The following is a 12,112-nucleotide window of genomic DNA, read 5'->3' as shown; positions in this document are numbered from 1 at the left end:
GCAAAACAAACTTCCTTATCCTGAAGGAGGGGATTACAATGGGAAAAAAAAATAAAAGGACTAGTATCTAAGGGGGTGCCTGAGATTGCCACACAGGCAATCATTCATTAATGATTAAACAAGTTATGGTATAGGAATGAAATGGAATATTATTGTGCCATAAGAAATGACAGCAATGATTCCAGATTACCCTAGGTAGTAGGAACTAATGAACAGTGAAGTGAGTAGAATCAGAACAATTTATACACTGTGAAGAAAAACAACTTGAAAGACACAAAAATCATTGCAATAATCAACCATATCGTTAGTGGGTCCTTGATGGTCATGTTATCTACCTCTTGACAGAGAGGTGAAGGACAGAAGGTACAGAAAGAGACATGTATGTTTGAACATGATCACCGTGTAGAAGTTTTGCTTCACTATGCTTATCTGTTACAAGGTTTTGTTTTTGTTTTCCCTTTTTCTTTTTCTTTCTCTAGGTTTTTGATTGGATTGGGAGGTGGGGTTGGCAATTGTGGTACTAAAAAAAGAGGGTCACTAAAACGTTAAATAAGTGGTATGAAATGAAGATTCATGATTTCATACATAAGTCACTTGTGCTCTTATGTATGGAAATTTTTTTTTTCTTAAAAGTTCACAATTTAAAAAAGAACTGAAAAAGAGCAGAGTAGCTTCCTTAAATGAGATGGTAGTCCCTTCATGCTAGTCTGACTACCCATGGAGTATCATGGTCACTTCTCTGCACATGCACCCAGAGGAGAGTAATCAGAATGGCAAGGGCCTTGAATCCAAGTCCTGAGGATCAATGAAGGGCACAGCATCCATTTAGCCTAGAGAAGAGAAGGGTTAGGGGAAAGATGAATGCTGTCTTCCAAGTACTTGGAAAAGCTGTCATGCAGAAAAGAGAACAGACATTTTCTGTTGATTCCTAGAGGGAATAAATAGAAAAGATAAAGAGACATTGCAAAATAGCAAATTTAAGCCTCACGTCAAGAAAACCTCCTAATGATTACAGCGATTTAAAGGTGGCATGGGTTGCTTCTAGAGGTAGTGGGTTCCCCTCCACTGGAGGTGTTCAAGCAAAGGTAGGAATAAGTCTGTGTGTGTGTGTGTGTGTGTGTGTGTGTAGACAGATTCTCTTTCAGGCACCAGCTGGACTTAGCTGGCCAGGGACTCTGTGATAAGTTCTGCCCATGGTGAAAAGATATTTGTAACTGGTATTACAGTGACTTAGTTCTAACAGGAAACTGAACACAGATTTGTTGAATCACATGAGGCTTAAAAATGTTCTTTGTGGCTGATTTAGAAGAGCCATAGAAAGAAAGATAATCCCAAGAAAGGGTAACTTAAGGAAGAAATGATGAAGGGGACTGGGAACTTGAAATGATGAAGAGAGAAGGGAGAAGAACCAGAAGAACATTTTATACAGCAACCAAAACAATGTAAAGAAAATTAACTTTGAGAAACTTAAGACCACTAATTAATGCAGATTCTCTAACCACGTCTCCAAAGGACCTATGATGATGAAGCATGATGTCCACATTTTGACAGTAAGGTGATGGACTCAAGGTGCAGAGTGAGACGTGTTTTGGACAGAGATATCATGTGGATTCATTTCACTTGACACTTATTTGTTATTTGTATTTTTCTTTTTAGTATGAGGGAGAGGGGATTCAGGGAAGAACAACAGGGTGTTAAAAAAATAAAGAGCGGTCATTGAAGCATTTTCCAAGTGCATAGAAGAGAACTGAAGGAAGTTCAGAAAGAAATATTAGCATATATTTCAGATGTGAAATAATTGGGGGTGTGCCTGTGGCCACACAAAAATGAACCTCGATGGGAACACGCAGGAGTGTTCTGGGATATGAATGTAAATGTCTCTAAAGACAAGGTGCCAATAGTGATATCAGCTAATGGAACAGGTACAGATGACGGTATGAAGAGTGCAAGACAAGGACTTAAGTGGAGTATCACTGTATTCACACAGCACTGCTCACTGATATTATTATTTCTTAATTTAATACTGTCACTATTATTTAATTCATGTCATCTAACAGGACAATTAAAATTAATAGGGTTATTTTGAAACTAAAGTTCCTGTCTGAATACAGATTGAAGTGCACTTTTTTTACTGTATTTCTTGAGTTTTTTTTCTTGTTTATGTTTTCTTTTACAATATGACTATTATGGATAATATTTTGCATGACTACACACACATATAACCTATGCTGAATTGCTTGCCTTCTCAATGAAGGGGATGAGGAAGGAGGAAGGGAGAGAATTTGGAACTCAAAGTTTTAAAAATGAATTTAAAAATTGTTTTTACGTGTAACTGGGGAAAAATAAAATACTAAATAAAAGCTTAAAAAAGAAAACAAACTTAAATGCCTTAAAATTAACAACAAAAACTACATCTCAGAGGGGAAATTAGTACTATACTACAGTTATCTGGGCCTTTTTTTCGGCTCTTCAAATCACAAGACACATGTATACATGCTCTGCATAGGCAGAAGTTACACTCACAATGATCACTGACTGTCATGAACCTTAGTGCAAAGGCTCTGTGATCGATTCCCAAACACAAATCATTTAGTGTGGAATAACTTTTGGTCACCAGCACACGAAAAATGTTTTCAACAATGCAGCCACTTGAATTTGAGGCATGGGTTTACATATATTATTCTATAAGACAATGTGGATTGGGAAGAAATTAAGAGTATATCTGCCATGTAGAGGAACATTAAATTAATATGAAAATATTCAAAGTTCAAATAATATATATTGGCTTAAGTACCTCTTAAACTAGACACTGAAGAAATTTATCCCCCTTGACTATTCAAATCCCCTTAATTTATTTGCCATGTGTGAAATAACCAAAATCAAGATAATTATTGGCAAAAGATTTTAATTTCTTAAACTCTGTAAAGGTGACTAGAAAACAACTATAAAAACAAAAGATCACAGCACTTGTTAGCTTTGCTTCAGAAGAATCAGATATGACAGTTAATTCCTGGCATGGTATATTTCATAAATGACAAAGAAAACTTTATACACAGTGACGCATACCACTTCAATCTTATATACTGGCATGTTACTGTGTGTATTAAATACTCAACTGAGAAGAATGATATAAACTGTTAGAACTTTATGAAGGAGGATATATGACACTCTTCTAATACTGATTGCAGAAAGTATTATTTTAATAAAGGTATTAAAAGAGAAGTTATGTCAAAATTACAAACTGCAGAAAAGAAAAGAAATAGTATGGAAAAGGTTGGGGATTACATTACCAATCCAGAAAGCAATTGTTAGTTGCAGCTCTAATCAAAGCAGTAGTAGAGAAAACAAGTGTAAAATTCAACTGTATTACCTATTCAATAAATATTTACAATTAATAACTGCTTATGTTTAAACCTAATTCATGTAACCAGAAAAGACAATTAGAGAAAAGTAGGGAAAGAACACAAATGTATTACAAAGCTTGTATACATTGAGTAAACATGGGAAGTCATTGAAAAATTACTATCTTTTCACCTAAATTTGCTTTTCCTTCTGACTTCTATCTGAGACTCCTCTATTGACACTACATGCGTCCTCAGGATCATGATTACACTTTCCCTTTCCTTCACATCTAGCATCTAAATACTAAAGGCTATTTATGGTTCATCCAAACCTCTCTGGCATCCTCTTTATTCCCACTTCTGAATAAGGATCCTTTTTTCTACTTGTCTGGACTACTCCTACATCAGAGAATTGGAAGGAACCTCAGAGCCCACTTTTCCAACAAGTACTTGAACAAGAATCCCTCCCTCCAAAATATTTGAGAAAAATTATAAATTAGCCTTTCCTTGAAGATCTCAAATGAAGGGCAACCTGACACTTCATGAGGCAGCTAACTTAAAAAAAAGTGTGCTGAATTAATGTATATCAATAATATTCTGTTAGGTAAAAAGCTTGGTCAAATGAGAACATACACAAAACCAATGTCTTTAGCATGTAGTTAAATTTAGGATTACAACATAACAGCCAATCTTAACACTATCCCAAGAAAGTCTCATACTCAAGGTCTCTGAGTATTTAATTACAATGTTTCTCTTACCTGAAATGATCTAACCAACCCATGGTCCATCTAGATTCCACATAGCCTTGAAGGCCCAGCTCAAATCTTTCCTCCTCAGTGAAGCTATCCCTGACTAACATCTCCCAATAATCTCCTCCTTTTTCAAACTCTCACAATATGTATAGTTTCTGCCCTCAAATTAGGCACTTAATATGATCTCTGATTATTTAACATTCTTTCATGTCTTAATGTTTCCTTCTTAAAACAGATTATAATCTCCTCAAGGGCAAGGACCACCATATTATACTTGGTAGGCATTCCTCATAGAAACTACCCTAGTACAAAGCACATAGTAAGTACTTACTCCATATTTTCTAATTAACATATCAATGAGAGAAGGGTCCTGAAACATCATACTATGTCGGCTTTAATCTCCCTCAACATAATGCGTAAAATACGTACTTTATTATAAAAATAAGAAATCAGCTTGAAAAGTTAATTTTGTTAACAGTTCAAAGCTACATTTTAAAGGATCATCTAAAATCTGGACAAAAACCAATTTTGAACTAGCATGTCACTGAACAGCAGTAGTCAAATCATACCCAATAGAATCTGAGGGGGGTGCTGAAGGGGATGATCCCGACGTAAGGGTGCTCTCTCCTAAGGAGGCCTCCTCCTGCGGTATTGGGTGGTGTTCAAAGAACTTGGAGACAAACAGCAAACTGTGAGGCAAAAACAAAAATAAAACAAAGCAAACCTAACTTGTGCAAAACCCAGAAGTCTCAAATACCACAATATACAACTGTGTTAATAGCAAAACAAAGGGCCAAATTCCATATTTAAAAACAAATGTTGAAAGAAAGTCAACTGCTTGTCATCTTGTTTAATTAATGGGATTAACTTTTTAATTTATAGCACAATTTCAAAGTAAAGCTCAAAAATCTATTTATTTTTCTGCCAATACAGAAAAAATTCCTGTATATTCAGAAAAAATATTCATGGCAGTTAAAGAATTAGAACAAAAAGAAACATGGAAATCCTTAATAATTACCTCAAAGGGACAATGTTAGCCATAAAAGATATTTTACTTGAAAGTTCAACCTAGTCTCAAAAATATGAAGTAATTATTTTTAAAGTTAGAAACATTATAATTTAGTCAAAGTAAAGAGTTCTAACTTTACTGGTTCAAATGACTTCAAGGAAAAGGATACAAAGTCATAATGTGAAATGAAATGGAAAACATAGTATAAGGAATTTTCATGGATATACTATGAAGCAAGGAACAGGCTTTTTGTAAATATCCTTAAGCATATTTTATAAAAATATAATAAGTGATCAACGAATTTTGCTTCTAAATCAATGCGGAAGGAAAAAAGTAATTTCAAAAGTAGATGATAGAACCAGAGAAGCAGGTATCAAAAAGCTTACCACTGCAACTAGTCAAAACCAGTGGCTCAATGTGTTACAATATATTGTTGGAGAGGAGCTTTTAATCTTAAAACTCTTTATCTTCTAGGAAAAGAATACCAAATACAAAGTGTTAACTGGATAGCTAGACCACAATTAGGATGTGACAGTCTGGATACACCATGTTGTTCCAATAATATTTTTTCTAAGGATGGTTGCTGAAATACTCCTTTGTTACTTTAAACATATATGCATACGATTTGAAATGAAGAAAACCTATACAATGTAGCAGAAATCTAAAACTATAAACAGAAGAGAGTAGTTATTAAGAGAGTACTTACTCAAGCTGGTCATAATTAACACACATCAGTGGCACCTCTGTACTACAGCGTTGGTGAAATTTGTAACCACATGTCTGACAGCGGAAACCTTGGAAAAGCAACTTTCGACAAAAGTCACAGAATGCTAAGGTAAAAAATGTCTTCCGTACCTAAAAAATAAAATACCAGCACTATTAAAGACAAGATTTTGGAAAACCTGACAAGTACTTCACAAGTAATTAGACATATTTCTTCTTGCTTCCCTTGTCATTTTCAAAGGCAAATCTTTAATTTTAAAAAAAATTCTATGAAAACTTTTATATAAAGAAGGATCCTATTAAGATTCAAACATATTTAATAACATTAATCAAAAAACATTTTTAAAAGTAGCACACAATTTTCAAATGAAAATTAGGACCGCTAATATGCTTAGAGATCAGGATAAATGACTGAGGAATGCATTATTAGTATAAAGCAATAAGAAGACAACAATTACTAACAACAAATGACCATATAGGCAAATTAGAGACAATGAATGTTCAGGACAATTAAAATTAATTCAAACCACTCCTCTGTATTTTAAGTACCAAGGAGAATTTGTTTCACCAACAAATTGATACTTGAGCACAAAATTTCATTCATTCATTCAAGAGTGCAACACCTGAATATTCTTTTTTTTTTTTTGGATTGGGCAATGGGGGTTAAGTGACTTGTCCAGGGTCACACAGCTAGTAAGTGTTATGTGTCTGTGCCCGCATTTGAACTCAGGTCCTCCTGAATCCAGGGCCAGTGCTCTATCCACTGTGCCACCTAGCTGCCCCCCTGAATATTCTTTCAAACGTTTTCTTCCCAAATTATGTTGATGTATCCCCTTTTTGAGGATATGTATAAACACAAACAGTTTGTTTTGATTTTGGGGCATTTTCCATAGGACTCTGGAAAACAGAGTATTTTGTGGAATTTGGTAGAAGGCAAACCCATTTTAGATGCCATCTAGGAAGTGCTGTTTAGTGACTAAAAGGTCAAAAGATAGTTATAATAAGATATTTACACTGTAAGGTAGTACAATAGAATTTGCAGCTTTATAACAAGGTTTTAATGAAGTCTAAAAGCAAGGTAAGATCATCTCATCAAATTCATAGGAAAATGTTTGAAAGAACAGGAAGAATAGCAGGAACAACAGCTCCATCATGAAGATCATCAATCCCAACTAGAAGACTTTTGTGGGAAAGATATTCACAAAAGCCGGATGTGTCCTAGGCTTACTGAATGCTCTACTCCAGGTTTCTGCCCTTCTATTTCAGAGGGCTATTTCCTAGACTTTGGTATTTCTGATTGGAGATGTTTTACTCCTAACATGAGGATGGACAGTCTTAATTTTTGGTTACATATAAGATTTTGGCATCTTGTACCATTATCTTCTAAAAGCAGAAGCCATTCAAAAAGAGAAATGCCCAGAGGCTCAAAGGGAAGTTGGGAGGATATACTCCATGTGTCAGAATATGCACATTTATGTACATGCAGCTGAGGAGGAAGAAAAGCATTACTGCAAGAAGCAAAACCAGCAATTAGCATTTCACGATACTTAAAGGTTTATGAAGTAATGTGACTTACAAGTAGCAAAGAAGTTATTAAAGACATATGACAAATACATTAAAGATGCCCATCTCAACTCAGCTTCCCTTCAAATACTAATACCTTTCACAAAAGCAGCGTGCTTTCTTTCTCCTTCCCTCCCGTCCCTTTCCATCACCATTTTGGGATATAATGGTCCCTTCAACAAGCCAACAGTAGAAGAGTAAAAATCCATGAAGGAGGAATACTAAGAAACTCTAAAGAAGCAGTGGAAAGAAGTAGCTGCAGAACCAAATCCTCAGCTGTTCATCCAGAAAGTACAGAGCTTAACATGTGTTGGACTTCAGATGAGTAGCTTACACTAAGGGTGACTTAAAATTTTATATGGTAATTTATGCCATTTTCATGGAGTTTCTATCAAGCCTCACCCCTGGGCCCTAGACCGTGAAGACTTCTCTGTCATGCTCTGGGGAAGTAACCCAATCTTTTCCACCAAATTTTTTAAAATGATAACATGCTTGTAATTAAAGCTTTCTCCTGAAACAGAATGTTATCCTCCATATCATTACTTACTTATTTTCTCCCCTCTCCCCTAGAAGTCCATTCATAGTAACTCGAAATACATGACTGCGAACATTTGAACCATTTCAAAAATCAGAAGGTACATACAAAATTGTGTGTCGTTAGGGGAACATTCTCCAAAACTTCTACGTGCAATTCTTCTCCAGTAAGCCAGGAAATATCAGTGTCCCAGCCAATAGGCTTCTTCTCTCTGGAAAATGTAGACATGAGTCTTTCTTGGTTATCATACCTGAAAATCCTTTCAATATGCCTCATGTTGAAGATATGAAAAGTGGTTACTAAGGGTAGAGTGGTATAATTGAGGGAGGTTTGGCTCCCTAGTCTTCTACTGTTAGAAATTTGAATGGCAATAAATTGATTTTTAAGTTTACCCCAAATACATGCATCACTCTTGGACAAACAGCAGGGTAGAGAGATGCATTCTGTTCTTCCAGTCAGCTCCAGCCAAGACCTGCAACAGCAGAGAATGGCTTGTTCCTGGGATCCAAAAATCAGACATATGGATTTTTCTATCCATTCATAGAAAAGAATGCTCATATGACAAGATGTCCTCAAAAGGAGAATTTTATATGATGTACTAATTTAAGGCCTTTACAAAATGTTAAGTAGAAGCCAGGGAGCTCAATCTAAAAAAATTTTTTTACAAGTATTTCATAAAATCATTGATAGTCTGGACACAGGTGAGGCCCTATTTTTTTTTTAAGTATAGCAAGTCCTTACTTTAGTACTCTAGGATCTGTGACTTCCTAGTGCTGATGCTCTTGCACCAACAGAGATCACACTCATGCCACCCCTCTTTCCCTCAGCAGTTGGTCTTCGTGAGTTGCCATGGCCAAAAAAACAGTCACCACCTGGTAGCCAGCCTTCTGGTGATGTACCTCTCTGAACTTAGAATCTCGTGGAACAAAGATTCACATTTTACAGCTGGGTCTACATTCAGAATCCTTCTAGCATAGGAGGGAGGATTTCTCAGAGCTTGTGATACAATGGCATAGTCTTATAGAATACACTGTCGCCTTTACACTACAATGAGGCACTGGAGTAAGACTTTAATGGAACAACTTTGCAATGAAAAGAAAAGTTCTACACTTCAAATTAGTCTACTCTGAAACTGTGAAACAGTTATAAGAAATTCAAGCTACAATTAAACTTCTATGATTATAGAACAAGAAAAAATATTTTTCTGGTTCAGGAAGATTTATTTGGAGCCATTTCAGAACAAATTAGGTAATTTCTTCTAAAATTAAGTTTATTCCTTGAGAGAAATGAAGTTTCACAAAGATCTACACACTCTGTACAAGCCATACCCATCCTGTCTTCTGTACACAGCACAGCATTCTGGGATCAGGCCTCTCATCATCAATGCTTTCTTTAGACTGTCTCGGACTGTCACCCCACATCTTGCTGGCACCTGAAATAGAAATACATAGCAAAGATCAGGTAATATTTATTTTCACATATGCAAAAAGAAATTTCTCCATTTCCATATGATATTTAAAAGAAAGTAATTTGCTTTTATAACATATATCCCATAACCAGAATTACTCTGTACATTTTTATTTGGATAGCACATACTTAAAATTACAATCATCAATAAAAGTTAATTTCAAGCACCAAAAATTATCTACTGAACTAATCTAAACACTGGGATGGAAAAATCTGATCTGATCTGAGTATTTTTTTCCTTTACAAACTTGATCAAGGAAAAAGTCCAATAATACAGAGGACTGCTAGTGGTAGTAAAATAAGAACAGAGAACAGGAAGAAAATACTCAAAACAAAATTATCTGTATAGCTGGACCAGAATTATAATTTAGGTGATAAGACAGATGAATCAACAACAAAAGACTGTGTTATAATACAAAGGATTTTTAAAAAATAAATTTTGTTTTATGTCAAAGACATTTCCTGCATCCTCCCCTACCACAGAACCCTCTCTTATCATAAAGAAGTTAAGGAAAACCAATTAACACAGCAACCATTTCTGAAATCATAAGCAAAGTTCAGCAACCACACTTCTAAAGCCTTCCCTAGCAAGAAGGTGGTATATTTCAACATCTGTACACCTAGTCTTGGTCATTGCCTTTATTCTGAGTTTAGTTGTAACTTAGTGTTGTTTTCATTTACAGTCATTCCATTTATGTTAATCTGCTGATTCTGCTTCCTTTGTTTTGCATCTTCATAGAAACCTTTCTAAATTTTCCTCAATATCTTTGTTTGTTTTTTTGTTTGTTGTTTCTTCTGGCACAATAATATACCATTACTTTGCTATACCACAATCTATTTGGCTGTTTTCAAACTGACAGGCACCTATTCTGTTTCTAGCCGTTTGCTATCACAGGAAGTGGTGCTGGGCATGTTTTGGTACCAACGGGACCTTTCCCTCTATCTTTGGCCTTCATGAGGCATATTCCCCGTAGTAGTAGAGTCAACAGGCACGTACAATTAGTAATTCTTCTAGCATCCAACTTATTTTCTTTTTTTTGTTTGTTTTTGCCTTTTTTTGGTGAGGCAATCCGGGTTAAGTGACTTGCCCAGGGTCACACAGCTAGTAAGTTTCAAGTGTCTGAGGTTACATCTGAACTCAGTTCAGAACTCCTGACTTTAAGGCTGGAGCTCTATCTACTGTGCCACCTAGCAGCGCCCCACCCCCCAAAATTATTTTCTATAATGATTAGCTCAGTTCATGGCTCCAAAAACAGGGCTTTAGTATTCCTGACTTTCTACAATAAACTCCATCATTTGCCATTTTTGTTGTCATCTATGCCAATCTTATTTGTATATGGTTTTGTCAATTCTCCATATATCTTAAATAGAAGATCTTTATAATTTATTTGCTTCAAAGTTGTTACTTTTTTCCCTTAAGCAACTAATACCCTTTTAAATATAGCTGTAATATTTTGTTCATTCCGAGCTCTTAAAATATATATAACTGACACTATCTATTTCTCTCTTTGTGATCTTTTATGATTACCTTTAAGAATTCTCTCCCTTGCCACTGCTTCTCCTTTAATTTGTTTTATCATGTGATATTTGAATTGTGAAGCTATTTTCTGCCAAATTATTTTCCAGTTTTCTCCAAAAGTTTTGTTGAACAGGGAATCTTTCTCAAAATGTTAATGTTCTTGGGTTTACTGAACACTGGAATACAGTGGTTACTGCCACTATGTTTTCATACATTTCTTCTGTTTCACTGTTGTACATTTCCCATTTTTTAACCAGTACCAAATAATGTGGATGAAAACTACTCTGCAATATAGTTTGAAAGGATGGTAGGTGGTAGTGGTAGAAATGCTAGTCTCACCTCTCACTTGCTTTTATTTTTAAAATTTATTTCCTTTAAGATTCTAGACCTTTTGTTCTTTTGAATAAATATTACTATTTTGTCTAGTTCTATATAACAACCCCTTGGAATTGTGATTGGTATAATAAACCTATAAATGAATTTAAGTAATTAATTTAAGTAATATCACTTTTATTATATTGACAAATGTTGGCTAATTATTTATATCTTTCCTTTAAAATATGCTTTTTTTCCTGCACTGCTATTGCTTTCTTTTGACTGTTTACAAGGGAGAACTCCACAGGGGGTGCAAATAAGAACAGCTAAGCAAATTAAATTGACCTGACTTTGTCTAACAATGTACATATTGTTCCCCACCTATAGTCTAGCACACTTCTGCTGAGATTTGGAGGCACAACTAGGCAATGTTCTGATGTATTTCAATGTTTATGTTCATACTGTTATGGTTAACTTGTACCTTGTTCTCTTGGCTCTGAAATACTTTATATAAATCCTCCCAAATTTTTCTGAATTCTTCATTTGTCATTTCTTATGGCATAATAATGATCTATTACAATCCTACACAGTGCAATTTCTTCTTCAATTTCTCCAAATGAGAGACACTGTTTCTCTAGTTTCTTGCTACCACAAAAAGCGCTGCTACCAACACTGTGGAATCTACGTGGCATCTCTTTTTCACCTCATTGAAGGTTTATGTCCAATAGTAATACTGCTGAGTCAAAGAGTATGAAGAATTTATGGACTTCTCATATAGTTCTGTGTAGCTTTCTGGAACTGACAGACCAACTCACTAATCCACCCAACGTACATTAGTGTGGCTGCCTTTCCATAGGCCTTCTGTCACTTATGTTTGTCTTTTTCACC

The 12,112-nt window shown here is 35.2% G+C and overlaps 1 protein-coding gene across 6 annotated transcripts in view; it reads right to left on the bottom strand.

Annotated features, from left to right (window-relative positions):
- The window catches only part of BRAF (B-Raf proto-oncogene, serine/threonine kinase), a 162,350-nt gene that overhangs the window by 67,619 nt on the left and 82,619 nt on the right, over nt 1-12,112 (bottom strand). For 5 of the 6 annotated variants that reach the window (XM_078153351.1, XM_020998143.2, XM_078153346.1 and 2 more), the window contains exons 4-7: nt 9,252-9,355; nt 8,032-8,134; nt 5,809-5,957; nt 4,663-4,782 (exon numbers count right to left, since the gene is read on the bottom strand). In XM_078153351.1, the coding sequence (XP_078009477.1) occupies nt 4,663-4,782; nt 5,809-5,957; nt 8,032-8,134; nt 9,252-9,355 (476 nt within the window). The remainder of the gene's footprint in view (nt 1-4,662; nt 4,783-5,808; nt 5,958-8,031; nt 8,135-9,251; nt 9,356-12,112) is intronic. The other variant, XM_078153339.1, reaches the window with a different exon arrangement.

This window comes from Phascolarctos cinereus, unplaced genomic scaffold, assembly GCF_003287225.1.
Source record: "Phascolarctos cinereus isolate Bilbo 61053 unplaced genomic scaffold, phaCin_HiC Scaffold_1;HRSCAF=81, whole genome shotgun sequence".
Classification (NCBI taxonomy): domain Eukaryota; kingdom Metazoa; phylum Chordata; class Mammalia; order Diprotodontia; family Phascolarctidae; genus Phascolarctos; species Phascolarctos cinereus.
The sequence above is the reverse complement of the archived record's forward strand: the minus strand, read 5'-3'. Positions and strand labels throughout refer to the sequence as shown.